The 18,642-nt window shown below is 40.3% G+C and overlaps 1 protein-coding gene across 7 annotated transcripts in view; it reads right to left on the bottom strand.

Annotated features, from left to right (window-relative positions):
- Window positions 1–18,642, bottom strand: part of COG5 (component of oligomeric golgi complex 5) — a 414,164-nt gene that overhangs the window by 131,192 nt on the left and 264,330 nt on the right. For all 7 annotated transcript variants that reach the window (XM_073652205.1, XM_073652207.1, XM_073652206.1 and 4 more), the window contains 3 exons: window positions 6,589–6,670; window positions 3,385–3,589; window positions 1,082–1,243 (listed from right to left, as the gene is read on the bottom strand). In XM_073652205.1, the coding sequence (XP_073508306.1) occupies window positions 1,082–1,243; window positions 3,385–3,589; window positions 6,589–6,670 (449 nt within the window). The remainder of the gene's footprint in view (window positions 1–1,081; window positions 1,244–3,384; window positions 3,590–6,588; window positions 6,671–18,642) is intronic.

The raw sequence follows: 18,642 nt of genomic DNA, 5'->3' as shown, positions 1-18,642 counted from the left end.
AATAGGCCAAAAAGGATTAGCTTTGCTAGATTCAGCCAAATGCTGTGAAAAAAACTTGCACAGCACTGGCACAGACCTGCCTGGCAAAAACTGATAGGAACTGATGTAACCTAGTCCTGAAAAGGACTCCAATTACAATTAGTCTTTACTCCCACAACCTATCTATTTAAGAGCACAGACCTGCCTGATAAAAGTCGTAGGAAATGCTGTAACCTAGTCCTTAAAAGGACTGCAATCACAACTATTCCCTACTCCCAAGCTATCTGTAGATTTGTGCGAAAATTGGCTTGAAATTAACAAGGTATAGCGCACACAGCAACAGCGGTGCCGTCTAACACGCAGCTGCAGCAGTGAGAAAATGGTGGCGACGGGGAAAATGGCTTGGTCTTATAGGGCAAGGACATGTGACATACACTGCCAATGACACATGCCCTTGCTTGTGTGAAAAAAAGCACTTCGCTCCGTGTGTGCGCTGCTGATAGGCTGACAGATTGCACCTCCCCACTGTAAATGCGGGAAAGAGAAAAAAAAATGGAGATCTTCATTATTCCTGCAGAGATCCATCCCCTGCCCCTCCCCCCACCCCCGCTGTACACTCAAACTGCGTATTAACATTAATTTTCATCATTACTGAGAAAAAATCCAGTTATGATTTTGGTGCACGAACAGTTATCGAACATAACCTCGAACAGCCGAATTTTTCTCAAATCGTTCGTGTTCGCCGAACGGCTCGAACACCGCCCAAAACAGCTCGAATTTGAGATTGGCGAACAGTTCGAGTAGAACAACGCTCATCTCTAATCACCAACCATTCCCATTTAATTTAGGTGTATCCATATACTGTAAATGGCCCACCCTGTACATAATGAAAATAGCTGTAACATATATCACTTTCAGTTAAGACTATGGAATTGTGATCTGTCAAGAAATGTTTTCCCAATAAAGGGGAGCCTGAGCAGTGGACAAGAAAATTTGAGTTTGGAAAAAAAAAATAGATAAAATGTGCTGAAAATTAAGAAATGTACACATATCTGCACAATTTTGATCAAACATGGCTATACCTTTCCTATATTCCACATACCTTGCTATAGTTTTGAGTATACTCTCCAGTTCATCAGCTGAAGGAGGGTTTCGACCTCCTGGTGGGAAGACCAGGTTGATAGGGTCAAAGAGCCTAGATAAGGATTTAGACAGGTAGGCAGCTTCATATGGTTGCAGGGAGTCTTTCAGAGTTTTCTCTGGACTAAAAAAGAAACACGTATCATTAGCCATGAACTGTAAAAATAACCATGACCTTATTTCTTAATGCATCCTTCACCGAGGAAACTTTATAGATCTTCTCCTCACGTATAAAGTTTGTGAAGTCTGAACAAATAAGGTATCCTGTACATGACTTATCCACATTGTTCACGGATTAGAGAAGCTCACATTTTATTCTAAAGGCATCCTCTAAGAAAAAAAACTGACATTTTTCTGAAAAAGTTTCTTCTATCATTATCCACATCTTCCCCATTGCATACCAACAGTGCATTTTCCAGCATGGTGACCATCATCTCAGTAGTCTAGGTTCTATTGTGATGGTCACCTTGATCAGTCAATTAGTCTGCCTAAAAGATAATGTAGGCACTAATGATGGTCTAATTTTCACTTTCTTAATGGAAACAGCAAAAACACTAAAAAAAAAATCCTCCAAAAAACAATTAGCCACTGCATAGATTGTCATTTAATTTTTTAGATGCAGAACAGTAATGATTGAATAATATTACAAACCTTTCAAAACCATAAGGGGAATCAAGTCTCCTTTTAATCTCTTATAGTTTGTGTAACCTCTGAGAATTTACTGAGTAGAAGGAATAGGATACAGTGATGAATTTGTTTCACTGGTTTCTGCTTTACTACATTCATCTATCAAATAGCCAACTTTACAAAGCCCAGCCAACCTTACAGAGGACCTTTTACCAAATTTTTCAAGTTGAACTGGACACATGATGGATGTAATAGTGGCTGCAGAGAGGAATACATTTTTTTTTTTTTTATTTTGCCTAAGAGTATTTGGCATCTAATGAGTTAAACAAAAAGTTAAGTTCGAGTAGGTGATATCAAATAGTTTTTACTGGTGGAATATACTTCTCTTTGTATGATGCTGACCAATCATAAGCAGACAGCAACATGCAACAGAAAGAAAAACATGCCCCTACAATAGCAATACCTTAGAGCAAGTTTCTCAGTATGTGAGATGTAATGATACAGCTCTGATCTCCTGGTCTAACCTCCTGTATAAATCAGTGTGGATGGAGGAGAAGCACAGCTGAGTTTAGCTGCGTCACATTACAAACCCTTTAATCCTGCTCTCCTCCCCTCTTAGCACTGTCAGTTCTGCTGTACTGTCTCTCTCCCCACACTTTCTGTCCAGAGAGGTGTCAATATCACACCTTTGTCTGTTGTGCTCAAGTTGTAATCACTCTGCAGTGAAATCAGAGTCAGCTGTCATTAAATGTCACACAACAGTAGCTCAAAGCAAGCAGGCTAGTCCTGAGTGAGACATAATGACAACTCTGATCTCACTTTAGAGCTAGTTCAAGTTGCCTCAGCACTGCAGACATAAGTGTGATTACTAACAAACTCAGTAATCAGGAGAGCTGATAGAGGGGTTTGCAAATTGACACAACTAAACTCTGCTGCACTGCCCTTCCCTCCACACTGACTCGTGCAGGAGGTTAGACCAGGAGATCAGGGCTGTATCATTACATCTCATACACTTGAGCTATGGTAGTGGTGGGGGAGTGTTCTTCTTTCCTTTGAGTGTTGCTGCCTGTTTAAGATTGGTCATTGGTCAGCATTACAAAGGGAGGGGAGGAGGAGAGTACACGCCCCCAGTGTCACTTTCTGCTAACACCCACTTGTACTTTAAAAAAAAAAAAAAAAAAAAAGAAGTTAACTCATTAGTTACCAAATACTGTGATTACTAATATCTTCACAACAGAAAAGAGAACTTAAAAAAAAAAAGTTCCACTCTCTAGTCACTAGTAGATCGTGTGTCCAGTTCAACATGAAAACTCTGATGGAAAGTCCTCTTTAAACATAATGCTGACCTATTAGTAAACAGGATTATATGATAAATATATATTTTATATCTAATATATCTGTATATACATATTTAAATCCTATGCAACATAATCCGCAAAGCTATTTATTAGTAATTAAAAAATGTTTAAGCACAACCAAGTGAAGGATGTGAAACAAGTGGTTACATAGAAGAGAAGCTGTCAGATTTGCATGGACAAAATAATTATCATGTTAGAGCTGACTTTAATGTGAACTGTCTGACCTTAGTAGCAATGTCCATGGACTTAAATGGATTATGCTTGTCACATGCATACTTACTCATGATCTAGCTTTTTCATTGTGAAGACATCTTGTGTGTCATCTTCGATTTGCTGCATCTCAGAGACAAAATCAGAGTTGCCACTACTTGTAAAGGAACCCTGTAAGTTCTGACTGTATTGCTGGAGACGTTTCCACAAGTCATTGTAAAGTCTTAATAGTTTAGGATATTCTCCTTCAAACGCCTGTTTCAGGAAGGTGGACGCTAGGAGAAAAGACGGAAATGTGGGCAATGTCAAAATGGGGAAAGTGGTCTCTGAGGAAGATGTACAATAAGTTACAGAACAAATGATTGTCTTGTTCTATTCAAATCACATCTTTATATCCACAAGGAATATAAAAAAAAATTGCTGGTACATTTTCACATTGTTGAATATAATAAGTTAAGGTTGCACAAGGAGACTAGAATTTTCAAGATGTTTTTAGTATTTTTTTCATAACGTCTGCATTTTATCAAAACGAAACGCAATTTTCCAGGCAAGTTTTCTGTGTGAAGTGATCACAATGCAAACCCCTTCTGTTTTTTCCTCCCCTTCTTCCAAGAGCCATAATTATTTTATTTCTCTGTCCACATAGCTGTATGAGGTCATGCTATTTATTGTAGGATGAGTTGTACTTTTGAATGACATCAATCATTTTATCATGTGATGTAATGGAAAACAGGAAAAAACTGTTGAAGTTGCAAAAAAAAAAGTGCAATTCCACAACTGTTTTTCGTTTTTTTTTATATACCATGTTCACTATATGCTAAAATTTACCTGGCAATATGATTCTCCAGGTCAGTACAAGTACGCAGACACCCAACATGTATAGTTTTTATTTAAGTGGACAAAAAAAATTCAGAAATTTGTAAAAAAAAAATAATCTGCTTTTGTCCAATTTCTCCGAAACCCATAGCGTTTTCATTTTTCGGGATATTGGGCTGTGCAGGGGGGCTTATTTTTTGCGCCCCGACCTGACGTTTTCACGGATACCATTTTGGGGTAGATACAATGTTTTGATTGCCTCTTATTGAATTTTATTGCAATGATGTGGTGACCACAAAACTAATTCTAGCATTTTGATATTTTGTTTGTTATACCATTTACTGATCGGATTAATTGAATTTATATTTTGATAAATCAGACTTTTGTAAACATAGCGATACCAAATGTGTATTTTTTATTTGTTTTATTTTTAATGGGGCAAAAGGGGGGTTATTTGAACTTGTGTTATTTTTTATTTTCATATTTTTAAAAACTTTATTTTAACTTTTTACTGTATTTAATAAACTGGGATCGTCTAATCGCTTTTGCTATACATAGCAGTGCATCAGTACTCCTATGTATAGCTAAAATCACGATCTCCTATGAATGCCAGCCACGAGTTCTCATGGCAACTCATTGGTGCCCCGAGATCACGACATGGGCTAACCGATGGGCACGTGGAATGAGGTGCTCCCTGCCGACGCATGTTAGATGCCTCTATCAGAGATTGACAGCGGCATCTAACAGGTAAACAGCAGCGGGGGAGCTCCGATCCACCCGCGGCTGTTAAAGGCACATGATGGCTGATTAAATTAGCCATCATCTGCCGAGAAAGATGAGGGTTTGGCATGCGAGCCCACAGCACAGGCAGAAACACGACTTTTGACATACATTTGAAGGGGTTTTCCAATACTGGAAAACCCCTTCTTAACGGATTATAGGGTTTGTCCACTACTATTCAACCCCCTTTAAAGTCCTGACTGTTCTTAACAATCACTTTTCTAATATACTTTTATTATCTGCACTGTTTCTATAATGCGCCTCACATAATTTTTTGCTGTGATGTAGTCATTGCTTCCTGCTCTGCTACTTCTGATCTGAGCACCGGAATCAGATGAAATGACAAGAGGATATCACTGATTGGGGCGGAACTGCCTTTCAATAATTGACAGGACTCTAAGCATGCATGGTCAGATCATGGACTTCACGGTCTTCCTCTGCATGAATCCTGCCGATGCTTTGGAGGACCAGGCCCCACCTCTAACAAGCATGCGTTTTGCCACTTGCGCTCCAAAGCATCGGCAGGATCCGTGCAGGAGGACGACAGTGAAGCCTTATCTGAGCTTGGTAATGCGTAGTGTACGATGCTTTGGAACACCAGCCCCTTCAGCTGACAAACACTGCAATGTGCTGCTTATCATTAGAAAGCATAACAAAGCGCTTGTCAGCTGAATAGGCCGATGCTTCAAAGCATCAGCAGGATCCATGCAGAAGAGGACAGTGAAGTCAGTGATAAGAGCATGCATGTTCAGACTCCTGTTAATCATTGAAAGGCAGCTCCACCGCCATCAATGACGTCCTTTTGCAATTTCTTCCGATTCCGGAGCCCAGATCGGAAGTAGCAGAGCAGGAGGAAGTGGCTAGATGGCAACAAAAATGTATATGACCCGCACAGAGAGGCGCTTATAAAAGGAGCGCAAATAATAAAAGTATATTAGAAAAGTGATTGTTAGGAAGAGTTAGGCCAATCAGTGGCAATTGATCAGCTGCAGTATTCTTACATCTGTCAGATGGAAGTTTGAGCACTGCAGCCGGATGGCATGTGTTGAGAGGATGCAGGGCACGTGTGACACAACAGTGCTATTTTGACTACTGATTCGGGAGTTAAGTAAGCATTTTAAAGACCGTTTTTTGTTATCTAATACCTCTTTTTTGTTAGCGGTAATGCTAAATTTATGGGAATTTTTAATACTTCTAAATTTATTAAACTTGTTTATCCATACTAAAATATAGTTTAAGAATGGGGTCCCGATTGTATTTCTGTTGTGAATTGTTGTAGGTATAGTCATGGATGATAAGGTGGCTATAGCTATACATTTTTAATATATGTTACCCAGGGATCATTTTTCTGTTTTCCACTGAAACTAGGGCATCAATAGAACTGCCAGTTACAGAGGAAAACAGATCCTTATTGTGGCAAAACCTCTAGTTACAGAGGGAAACAGCCCCTTGTTGTGAAATCAGTCATTGGCAGAATTGATTTGGGTTTTACAAGACCCAGCAGCATTGCCAAGCTAGGGGATATCCAGTGGTCACATGATATGAGCATAATTCGATATAGACTCGGGTATCTTTCATTTGATAAGAACCAAAAAAAGCTACAAAACTCAATCTAACACTAGGTAATAAATATTTGATTAAAATCTGATAGATTAACAAAGCTAAAAATGAAACTTACAGGTTGTTGCCATTTCAAAATGAGATGAAAGTATCCGTGCAACCGAATTCCAGAATGTGTACAGAATATCTGTCTGACCATCCTAAAAATATGAAAAAGCAATGGAGACGTTGAAAGGCGGATAAATATGTTCCACACTGAGACTATTTTCTCATCTACAAAGCACTGCCACTTAAATTCTATGTGCACTTTTGCACTAATTTAATGCTCCAATGTAGACCACAAAGGGCTTTTTTGTAGTCTGTTACCATGGAAACACATAGGTCTGAAATGGAGCTGTGAAAAGATATTTTTATTGATTGTTTGTAAAATAACTTCATTTTTTTTACACTTTGGAGTGATATAAATTTAATGTAAAAAGAGGACATATCCTTTAATTATTAATAATAAACCATAAATAATGAAGTACAATATGCATGTGCCTACCCAGTGAAAGGTATAGAAGGTAGGGGTCCTTGCCCGTGAGGACTTATAATTTATGCAACAAAGGGGAAAACCAATGAATGAAGAGGCGGAAAGAAGAGACAGTAGAGTGGCTTGACTGAGTAGCTGAGTTGAAGATTTATTGGAGGTGTGTAGAAGAGTTAAAAGGAAGGCTATATAGGAGGATGCTGCACTAGTAAGAACAGTTATGATGATTTTGACATTACTTCCAACTACTCCACTTTTAAAGAAACAAGTTTAACTAAAAATAAAAGATTATTTATTATCAACTTGACAGAAGATAAAAACATTAAAAAAGGTATGACGAATTTAAACAGAAATAAAAAAAAATATTAACATGTAATGCAGATCCGTATTTTATATGTCAATAACAGAGATTTCTAAGAAACCAACAAAAACTAAGCAGTGTGCAATTCAGGTTTAGATCACAATTTTACTATGTGTTTTACATCTGCGCCAGAAAAGTATAGTCTTTTTGGGATATGTCTGGGCTAGGAGTTTTTCCCTGTGTATATACGGATTGTAAAGGAAATTCCGTAATGCCCTAATATTGCAGCAGAAATACTTTGCACACAGTATAGACTGATGCATACCAGAAACCTTAAAAAGTAATCTTTCAATAGGATCAACCATTTCAAGACATCTATCTTAGCATGTAGGTAACAGAAGGCTGAATAAAATGATACCTTGATTTCTATGATCCGATATCTTATTCCAGGGAAATCCACTTTTCTCAGTATGTACAAGAGCGGTTAAGAACTATGGGACGGACACAGATCTCTATGAGAATTTTACTCCAGAGGTTATTGTAAATAAAAAGGGGTCATAACCAATGTGAGACATGTAATGACTGATAGTAATAATCATACTCAGCAGAATTGATTTTTGTCTCCTTACATAACACATCTGTAGCTCTAATCTCATAGCGCTCTCAATTTTGCTACAGAGGTGTGACTGATTAAAACTAACACATCTTCAGCTTCCATCTCACAAACAACAAGTGTGGGGTGGGAGGAGAAGTACAGCTGAAGTTTGACTCATTACAAACATATCTGCAGTTTTAGTTCACCTCTCATAATGTTGTTAGCTCTGTTGTATGCCCCTCCACCCACATTGGCTGTCTGTGAGATGGAAGCAGAAAAGGGTTAGTTGAAATCAAGCACAGCTCTGCAGTAGAGACGACAGCATTATGCAAGGACAACTGCAGTTGTACAGTCATGGCCAAAAGTTTTGAGAATGACACCAAAATTATATTTTCACATGATCTGCTGGCCTCTGGTTTTTATTAGTGTTTGTCTGATGTTTATATCACATACAGAAATATAATTGCAATCATATTATGAGTACCAATAGGATATATTGACAGTTAGAATGAGTTAATGCAGCATGTCAATATTTGCAGTGTTGCCCCTTCTTCTTCAAGACCTCTGTAATTTTCCCTGGCATGCTCTCAATCAACTTTTGGACCAAATCCTGACTGATAGCAGTCCATTCTTGCATAATCAATGCTTGCATTTTGCCAGAACTTGTTGGTTTTTGTTTGTCCACCCGTCTCTTGATGATTGACCACAAGTTCTCAATGGGATTAAGATCTGGGGAGTTTCCAGGCCATGGACCCAAAATCTCTATGTTTTGTTCCATGAGCCATTTAGTTATCACCTTTGCTTTATGGCAAGGTGCTCCATCATGCTGGAAAAGGCATTGTTGGGCGCCAAACTGCTCTTGGACGGTTGGGAGAAGTTGCTCTTGGAGGACATTCTGGTACCATTCTTTATTCATGGCTGTGTTTTTAGGCAAGACTGTGAGTGAGCCGATTCCCTTGGCTGAGAAGCAACCCCACACATGAATGGTTTCAGGATGCTTTACAGTTGGCATGAGACAAGACTGGTGGTAGCGCTCACCTCTTCTTCTCCGAATAAGCTGTTTTCCAGATGTCCCAAACAATCGAAAAGGGGATTCATCAGAGAAAATGACTTTGCCCCAGTCCTCAGCAGTCCACTCCCTGTACCTTTAGCAGAATATCAGTCGGTCCCTGATGTTTTTTCTGGAGAGAAGTGGCTTCTTTGCTGCCCTCCTTGAAACCAGCCCTTGCTCAAAGAGTCTCCGCCTCACAGTGCGTGCAGAAGCACTCACACCAGCCTGCTGCCATTCCTGAGCAAGCTCGGCACTGCTGGTAGTCCGATCCCGCAGCTGAAACAGTTTTAAGATACGGTCCTGGCGCTTGCTGGTCTTTCTTGGGCGCCCTGGAGCCTTTTTGACAACAATGGAAGCTCTCTCCTTGAAGTTCTTGATGATGCGATAGATTGTTGACTTAGGTGCAATCTTTGTAGCTGCGATACTCTTCCCTGTTAGGCCATTTTTGTGCAGTGCAATGATGGCTGCACGTGTTTCTTTAGAGATAACCATGGTTAACTGAAGAGAAACAATGATACTAAGAACCAGCCTCCTTTTAAAGTGTCCAGTGATGTCATTCTTACTTAATCATGACTGATTGATCGCCAGCCCTGTCCTCATCAACACCCACACCTGTGTTAATGGATCAATCACTAAAACGATGTTAGCTGCTCCTTTTAAGGCAGGACTGCAATGATGTTGAAATGTGTTTTGGGGGTTAAAGTTCATTTTCTGGGCAAATATTGACTTTGCAAGTACAGTAATTGATGTTAAGCTGATCACTCTTTGACATTCAGGAGTATATGCAAATTGCCATTACAAAAAATGAAGCAGTAAACTTTGGAAAACTTACTATTTGTCTCATTCTCAATACTTTTGGCCATGACTGTAGACAGCACTACAACCTCTGGCAAAAATTATGGAATCACCGGGCTCAGAGGAAGTTCATTCAGTTGTTTAATGTTGTTGAAAAAAAGCAGATCACAGACATGGCACAAAACTAAAGTCATTTCAAATGGCAACTTTAGGGCTTTAAGAAACACTAAAAGAAATCAAGATTAAAAATGTGGTACTCAGTAAGGGTAATTTTTTCAGACCAAGCAGAGGGAAAAAAATATGGAATCACTTAATTCTGTGCAAAAAATTATGGAATCACCCTGCAAATTTTCATTTCCAAAATTAACACCTGCAAATTAGATCTGCTCTTTAGTTTGCTTCTAAAAAGGAGTGATCACACCTTGGAGAGCTGTTGCACCAAGTGGACTGACATGAATCAAGGCTTCAACACGAGAGATGTTAATTGAAACAAAGGAGAGGATTATCAAACTCTTAAAAGAAGGTAAATCATCACGCAATGTTGCAAAAGATATTGGTTGTTCACAGTCAGCTGTGTCTAAAATATGGACCAAATACAAACAACATGGGAAGGTTGTTAAAGGCAAACATACTGGTAGACCAAGGAAGACATCAAAGCGTCAAGACCGGAAACTTAAAGCAATATGTCTCCAAAACAGGAAATGCACAACAAAACAAATGAGGAATGAATGGGAGGGAACTGGAGTCAATGTCTGTGACCGAACGGTAAGAAACCACCTAAAGGAAATAGGATTTACATACAGAAAAGCTTAACATAAGCCATCATTAACACCTAAACAGAAAAAAACAAGGTTACAATGGGCTAAGGAAAAGCAATCATGGACTGTGGATGACTGGATGAAAGTCATATTCAGTGATGAATCGCGAATCTGCATTGGGCAAGGTGATGATGCTGGAACTTTTGTTTGGTGCTGTTCCAATGAGATTTATAAAGATGACTGCATGAAGAGAACATGTAAATTTCCGCAGTCATTGATGATATGGGGATGCATGTCAGGTAAAGGCACTGGGGAGATGGCTGTCATTACATCTTCAATAAATGCCCAAGTTTACATTGATATTTTGGACAGTTTTCTTATCCCATCAATTGAAAGGATAAAAAAAACTGTGAAAACATTCCTTGAAAGAAGGTCAATGTCATGGCCTGCAAATAGTCCGGATCTCAATCCAATTGAAAATCTTTGGTGGAAGTTAAAGAAAATGGTCCATGACAAGGCTCCAACCTGCAAAGCTGATCTGGCAACAGCAATCAGAGAAAGTTGGAGCCAGATTGATGAAGAGTACTGTTTGTCACTCATTAAGTCCATGCCTCAGAGACTGCAAACTGTTATTAAAGCTAGAGATGGTGCAACAAAATACTAGTGATGTATTGGAGTGTTCTTTTGAGGTTTGTTTTTCATGATTCCATAATTTTTCCCTCAGAATTGAGTGATTCCATAATTTTTCCCTCTGCTTGGTCTGAAAAAAAAATTACCCTTACTGAGTACCACATTTTAAATCTTGATTTCTTTTTTGTGTTTCTTAAAGCCCTAAAGCTGCCATTTGAAATGACTTTAGTTTTGTGCCATGTCTGTGATTTGCTTTTTTTCAACAACATTAAACAACTGAATGAACATCCTCCAAGTCCGGTGATTCCATAATTTTTGCCAGAGGTTGTATAAAAGGAGAGCAAGAACTGCAGATGTGTTTGTAATGAGACAAAGTTCAGCTCTGCAATACTGTGTTAGGCCCCCTTCACACGTCCTGATAATACCGGTACTGGAAAAAAAAAGTACCAGTGTTATCAGTGTGTGTGTGTGTAACATCCGTGTGAACCATCAATTTGACACATATAGGCATTTGGGAAAAAGCAGCACAGTTAGTGCTGTTCCCAGGTGCTGGACGCTGAATCCAACTCTCATCATCATCTTGTCTCCCTGTGATCAGCAAGACCAGGTGATGCTGATGGCAGTTGTAGTACAGTCTAAGCAGACAGCTGTGAGCTGTTATTAATAGGCCTGGAACCTTTTATGGCTACAGGCCCTTTCCCAGAATAATAACAACAGCTTTCTGCTTTCCCTCCACTGGTTAGGAAAAATAAGGGGGAGCTCATACCTTTTTTTTTTAATTATTTTTTTAACCCCTTACTTACCGGGGACGTATTAGTACGCATATTTGCGTACTGCCCGTTCAGTGAGGGCTGCTGCGCTGAGCCCTCACTGAACGGAGCACATCTCAGCTGATTCTTACAGCTGACATGTGCCCGCAACAGCCGCGGGTGGAATCGCGATCCACCCGCGGCTGTTAACATGTTAAATGCTGCTGTCAACCTCCGACAGCAGCATTTAACGCACGCTTCCGGGTAGCGCGTCATAAGCCCCGCCCACCGGCGACCCCGTCAAGTGATCGCGGGTCGCCGATGGGCGTGCATGACAACCCAGGGTCTGCAGCAGACGCCTGTGGTTATCATGATCTTGTCGCTATGAGGCCACCTAGTGGTCGGCGCTCATAGCACAGGACCATTTCTGCTGCATGCAGGGGACCTGCTCGTCCCCTGTATGTAGCAGAGGCGATCGGATAGTTGCTGCTTCTAGTCTCCTATGGAGACTATAGAAGTATGCAAAAAGTAAAAAAAAAAAGTTTTTAAAAATATAAAAAAAATATATATATATAAAAGTTTAAATCACCCCCCTTTCGCCCCATTCAAAATAAAATATATATATAAAAAAAAAAAACACATACACATATTTGGTATCGCCGCGTTCAGAATCGCCCGATCTATCAATATAAAAAAAGAATTAATCCGATCGGTAAACGGCGTAACGAGAAAAAAATTCTAAACGCCAGAATTACGTTTTTTGGTCGCCGCAAAATTGCAATAAAATGCAATAACGGGCGATCAAAACATCGGATCTACCCCAAATGTTATCAATAAAAACGTCAGCCCGGCACGCAAAAAATAAGCCATCAACCAGCCCCAGATCACGAAAAATGGAGACGCTACGGGTCTTAGAAAATGGCGCTATTTTTTTATTTTTTTTTTCACCAAATTTTGGAATTTTTTTTCACCACTTAAATATAAAAGAACCTATACATGTTTGGTGTCTATGAACTCGTAATGACCTGTAGAATGAGAAGGGCAGGTCAGTTTTAGCATTCAGTGAACGTGGTAAAAAAAATAAATAAAAAACAACTGTGGTATTGCACTTTTTTTGCAATTTTACCGCACTTGGAATTTTTTTCCCGTTTTCCCGTACAGGATATGATAAAACTAGTAATGGCGTTGAAAAGTACAACTCGTCCCGCAAAAAATAAGCCCTCACATGGCCATATTGACCAAAAAATAAAAACGCTATGGCTCTGGGAACAAGGGGAGCAAAAAGGAAAATGCAAAAACGAAAAAATGCTCCGGGGCTTAAGGGGTTAATATGCATGATACACAGTTGACAGGTACTGACTACAACTGTTATCAGCATTGCCAGGTCTCTCTGATCACAGGGAGACTAGGCAACAATGATGAGAGTTGGATTCAGCACCCGGCGCCTGGGAACAGCGCTAACTTTAAAGCTTTTCCCAGACGCCGGTACATGTTACAGTGATGACACATGGATGTCATCAGTGTGCACGTGTGTGGGACGTATTGAGGACCATGCTGGCCGCAAAAAAATGGACATGTCTATGTGTTTTGCACACAGACACATGGTCTTTGGAAACACACTGACATGTGCACAAACCCATAGATTTGAATGGGTCTATGTGCAAGTATCTCCAGTACATGTAAAAACTGTCACGACATGTACTGGAGACACTGATGTGTGAAGGGGGCATTAGTTGTAATCACACACAGCTCTGCAGTGAGATCAGGGAAGCAGACTGTCAGTCATTACATGTCTCACACTGGTAATGCCCCCTTTCAATTTCAATAAGCTCTGGAGGCAGATTCTCAGGGAGATCTATGAGTGGCCCATAGATCTTAACAGCTCATTCACATATTAGGAAAAACGTGGATTTCTCTGGAATAAAACATCAGATTGCAGATATCAAGGTATTATTTTATTTAATGTTTTATGACCTGCATGCCTATGTAGACAGCTGAGGATAGTCAATCTTACTGATTTCCTTCAACCCCTTCACGATCCTTGATATATATTTATGTCAAAGGTCATGTCTCTGCCTTTGATGTGGGCTTGTGTACCGAGCCCACATCTTTCTCTGCACATGATGACTGATTTAACAGTTGAAGGTGGAGTGGTGCTCCGCCCGTGGCTGTTAACCAGTTAAATCCCACTGTTAAACACGCGCCTGCTGGAAGCACATCATTCACCCCACCCATCAGCACCTGTCACGTGATCGCGGGGCGCCGATGAGTTGTCATGATTGCCAGAGGTCTGCTGATGACCCATGAGCTTGTCATTACAATCCTCCTGTGAACGCCGGCCCATGGTCGGCGTTCATGGGAGATCGTGATTTTAACTATACATGGCTGTGCTGATGCACTGGTATATTTGGCACAGGTGATCAGATGATCGCAACTTCAAGTCTCCTAAGGGGACTATTAAATACAGTCACAAGTCAAAAAGTTTTTAAAAATATGAAAAAAATAAAAAAAAGCATAACAGTTCAAATCAACCCCCTTTAGCCCAATTGAAAACAAAATAATTAAAAAAATACACATACTTGGTATTGCTGTGTTCGTAAAAGTCTGAACTATTAAAATACAATATAAATTTATCTGGTCAGAAAATGATGTAAGGGGAAAAAAAATCAAAACGGCAGAATAATGTTTTTGGCAGCTGCAATATTGCAATAAAATGCAGTAAGAGGCAATTAAAATATTGTATTTACCCCAAAATGGTATCAATAAAAACGTTAGCTCAGAGTGCAAAACATAAGCCCTCACAGAGTCCCACATATCGAAAAACTGAAATGCTACAGGTCCCGGAAAACGGCGACATAAGAGAAAAAAATGTTCTTACAAATTTCGGAAAAAAAATTCACCACTTCAATAAAAAAAACTATACATGTTGGTATCTGCATGCTCGTACTGACCTGGAGAATCATATTGTTAGATCAGTTTTACCATATAGTGAACATGGTAAATGAAAAAATCAAAAAACAACTGGGAATTGCACTTTTTTTCCAATTTCAACACACTTGGAATTTTGGTCCCGTTTCCAGTGCATCATATGATAAAATGAATGGTGTCATTCAAAAGTACAACTCGTCCAATAAAAAAAAAGCCCGCATACAGTTATGTGGACGGAAAAATAAAGTTATGGCTCTTGGAATAAGGGGAGGAAAAAATTAAAGAGCAAAATCACAGGGTCATGAAGGGGTTAAAGTATTGCAGGTGCCATTTCCTTTTTTCCCCTAAATAAATATTATATTGAAGGAGAAAAGCTTCTAAAATAATTTCCATACTAGCAGCTTTCCAACAACTGCAGGTCACTTTTGCCAAGGTAACAGTTCTGCATAAGTACGAAGTTCAGGAATAACAAAGAAAGCAACATGAGTGATGGCATTTTCTGATTCATGCCTTTAAACCAGCTGTACAGAAAATTTATTAAAATATTTATCACCCAACAACATAAAAAACACTAATCTATTTCTACGACATCAAGAATAAAGGCTCAAGAGAAATTATTCGGCCTTAGGAATTGAAGTAAAAATAGTACATTATTGTTAATGTATAATCTCAGCTAAAAAAAATCCCGCGTAACAAACTAATTGTCAAAGTGGATGTAATCAACCCATGCTGCAGAGGCCCAAGCAGAAGAAATTCAAGAGGAATTCTCAAGTTTGGACGTTATTCTCTATCTGGGATGAGGGACGACTTCTGGAACCACCACCGATTCCAAGAACTGGGGCTCTGGAGATCTGTGTGAATGAAGTGGTGATCGATCAGGTGTACTGGCGCTCCTTTCATTCTTTACTGGAGTTCCAAAGACAAGCCGAGTGGTGTTCTCAGCTATCTCTGTTGGTCTCATTCTCTTTAAGAATGAATGGAGCAGCAGTGCGCATGATCGACCACCACTCCATTCACACAGAGCACTTCAGAGCTTCAGTTCTCAACGAGGTCCCAGCAGTCAGATTCCCAGTGATTGGGAAGTTATCCCCTATTGTAAGGATAGCAGATAACTTCCAAACTTGGGAATACCTCTTTAAAGCAGTTGTCCCATAAACAAAGTTCATTTTAATCAACAGATCTTGGAATAAATTTTTCGTTTTACACTCTAACTAGGGGTTTAACAACCGGGCTCGTGGGGGTGAGGCACCCGCTGATGCCAGTACAAACTTCAACTGGATGTGCGTCCTCGGACGCACATTCAGCTAAAGTGTGTTGCTGTGCAGAGACCAGTCGGGTGCGTGCTTTGCAATACATGCTGCTAGTCAGAGGCCAGCAGCTGATGTTGGCATGCATGTGACTGGGGCCCATGGCAGTGATGTCATGCACTCCCGCTGTTTGCACACTGAAGTCAGCTGCCGGCTTCAGAAGAGAACGCCGCGCGGCGGGGGAGCGGTGGGAAGGAGAGTAGAATTGTTTATTTTTTCTATGCATTAAAGAACAACTGCAGAAAAAGGGACATATAACAAGATGGGGGATATACAGTGCCTACAAGTAGTATTCAACCCCCTGCAGATTTAGCTGGTTGACACATGCGGAATTAACTTGGCATTGTGACATTTGTACTGTAGATCAGCCTGGAAGTGGGAAATGCACTGCAGCAAATTTTGTTTTGTTTTTTTTTTTTGTTTTTTTTTAAAACGTTAAAAGTTAATTCAGAGTGTCATTTATTATTCAACCCCTCAAACCACAAGAATTCTGTTTGGTCCCCCTAAAGTATTAAGAAGTAGTTCAGGCACCAAGAATAATGAGCTTCACATGTGTGGATTAAAGATCTCTTTTGCCAGCCTTTTCTGACTATTTAAGACCCTCCCCAAACTTGTGAACAGCACTCAGACATGGTCAACATGGGAAAGACAAAGGAGCATTCCAAGGCCATCAGAGACAAGATCGTGGAGGGTCACAAGGCTGGCAAGGGGCACAAAACCCTTTCCAAGGAGTTGGGCCTCCCTGTCTCCACTGTTGGGAGCATCATCCGTAAGTGGAAGGCTTATGGAACTACTGTTAGCCTTCCACGGCCTGGACAGCCTTTGAAAGTGTCCTCCCGTGCCGAGGCCAGGCTTGTCCGAAGAGTCAAGGCTAACCCAAGGACAACAAGGAAGGAGCTCCGGGAAGATCTCATGGCAGTGGGGACATTGGTTTCAGTCAATACCATAAGTAACGTACTCCACCGCAATGGTCTCCGTTCCAGACGAGCCCGTAAGGTACCTTTACTTTCAAAGCATCATGTCAAGGCTCGTCTACAGTTTGCTCATGATCACTTGGAGGACTCTGAGACAAACTGGTTCAAGGTTCTATGGTCTGATGAGACCAAGATCGAGATCTTTGGTGCCAACCACACACGTGACGTTTGGAGACTGGATGGCACTGCATATGACCCCAAGAATACCATCCCTACAGTCAAGCATGGTGGTGGCAGCATCATGCTGTGGGGCTGTTTCTCTGCCAAGGGGCCTGGCCATCTGGTCCGCATCCATGGGAAGATGGATAGCACGGCCTACCTGGAGATTTTGGCCAAGAACCTCCGCTCCTCCATCAAGGATCTTAAGATGGATCGTAATTTCATCTTCCAACAAGACAACGACCCAAAGCACACAGCCAAGAAAACCAAGGCCTGGTTCAAGAGGGAAAAAGTCAAGGTGTTGGAGTGGCCTAGTCAGTCTCCTGACCTTAACCCAATTGAAAACTTGTGGAAGGAGCTCAAGAATAAAGTCCACATGAGACACCCAAAGAACCTAGATAACTTGGAGAAGATCTGCATGGAGGAGTGGGCCAAGATAACTCCACAGACCTGTGCCGGCCTGATCAGGTCTTATAAAAGACGATTATTAGCTGTAATTGCAAACAAGGGTTATTCCACAAAATATTAAACATAGGGGTTGTATAATAATTGACCCACACTTTTATGTTTAAAATTTAATAAAATTCAACTGAGCAACATAACTTTTTGGTTTGTAAGATTTATGCTTCTGTTCATAAAACCTACTCTCGTTTGCAGTTTGAAGGCTCTAACTTATTTGCATCTTATCAAACCAGCTAAATCTGCAGGGGGTTGAATACTACTTGTAGGCACTGTATATACCAGGATAGGATCCAGGATAAGGGTCATATATACCAGGAAGGGGGACATATACCCCAGAATGGGGAACATACATACCAGGATGGGGATATTCCAGGATATACTGACATTTTTCTATCTATTCTATTCTGATGGGTCATACTGTAATTTCAGTGTACTTGGCTGATGAAATGTCAGGTTTTCTATGAGATATGTGTGTAAAAATTAGAAGGCACGAGCATGGTATGAGTGCCGTGCGATTCTTTTCTCACACTGATCCAGGCTGAGAAAAAAAATCACAGATGAGCACTGAATCATTGAAAAACATTAGTCAGAGAGCAATCTGATTTTTTTATCGGATTGCACTGGTCCGATTTACACGAAGAGGAGTTTGAGCCCTAATGGTACCAATATAACACTATACTAGATTTAAATACAACCACCACAACAAGACCACTACAATTTCACAGAGACCCAACCATATAGCTATTCTTAACTGAATAAAAAAATGATACAAAAAAGTAATGTTACCCCCATGCAGTGACCATGTATTGATAGATAACAGTTTTACACAGGTGTTCTGCAGACCAGATATTATGGTACATGTGAAATACAGCGCAGCTGAATCCAGTGGCTCACAACTGAGATCTTCTCAGTGCCTACAAATAGCAGTCATGCC

This window comes from Phyllobates terribilis, unplaced genomic scaffold (assembly GCF_046119375.1).
Source record: "Phyllobates terribilis strain yellow unplaced genomic scaffold, ASM4611937v1 Scaffold_11__3_contigs__length_659146591, whole genome shotgun sequence".
In the NCBI taxonomy this organism is placed as follows: Eukaryota; Metazoa; Chordata; class Amphibia; order Anura; family Dendrobatidae; genus Phyllobates; species Phyllobates terribilis.
The sequence above is the reverse complement of the archived record's forward strand: the minus strand, read 5'-3'. Positions and strand labels throughout refer to the sequence as shown.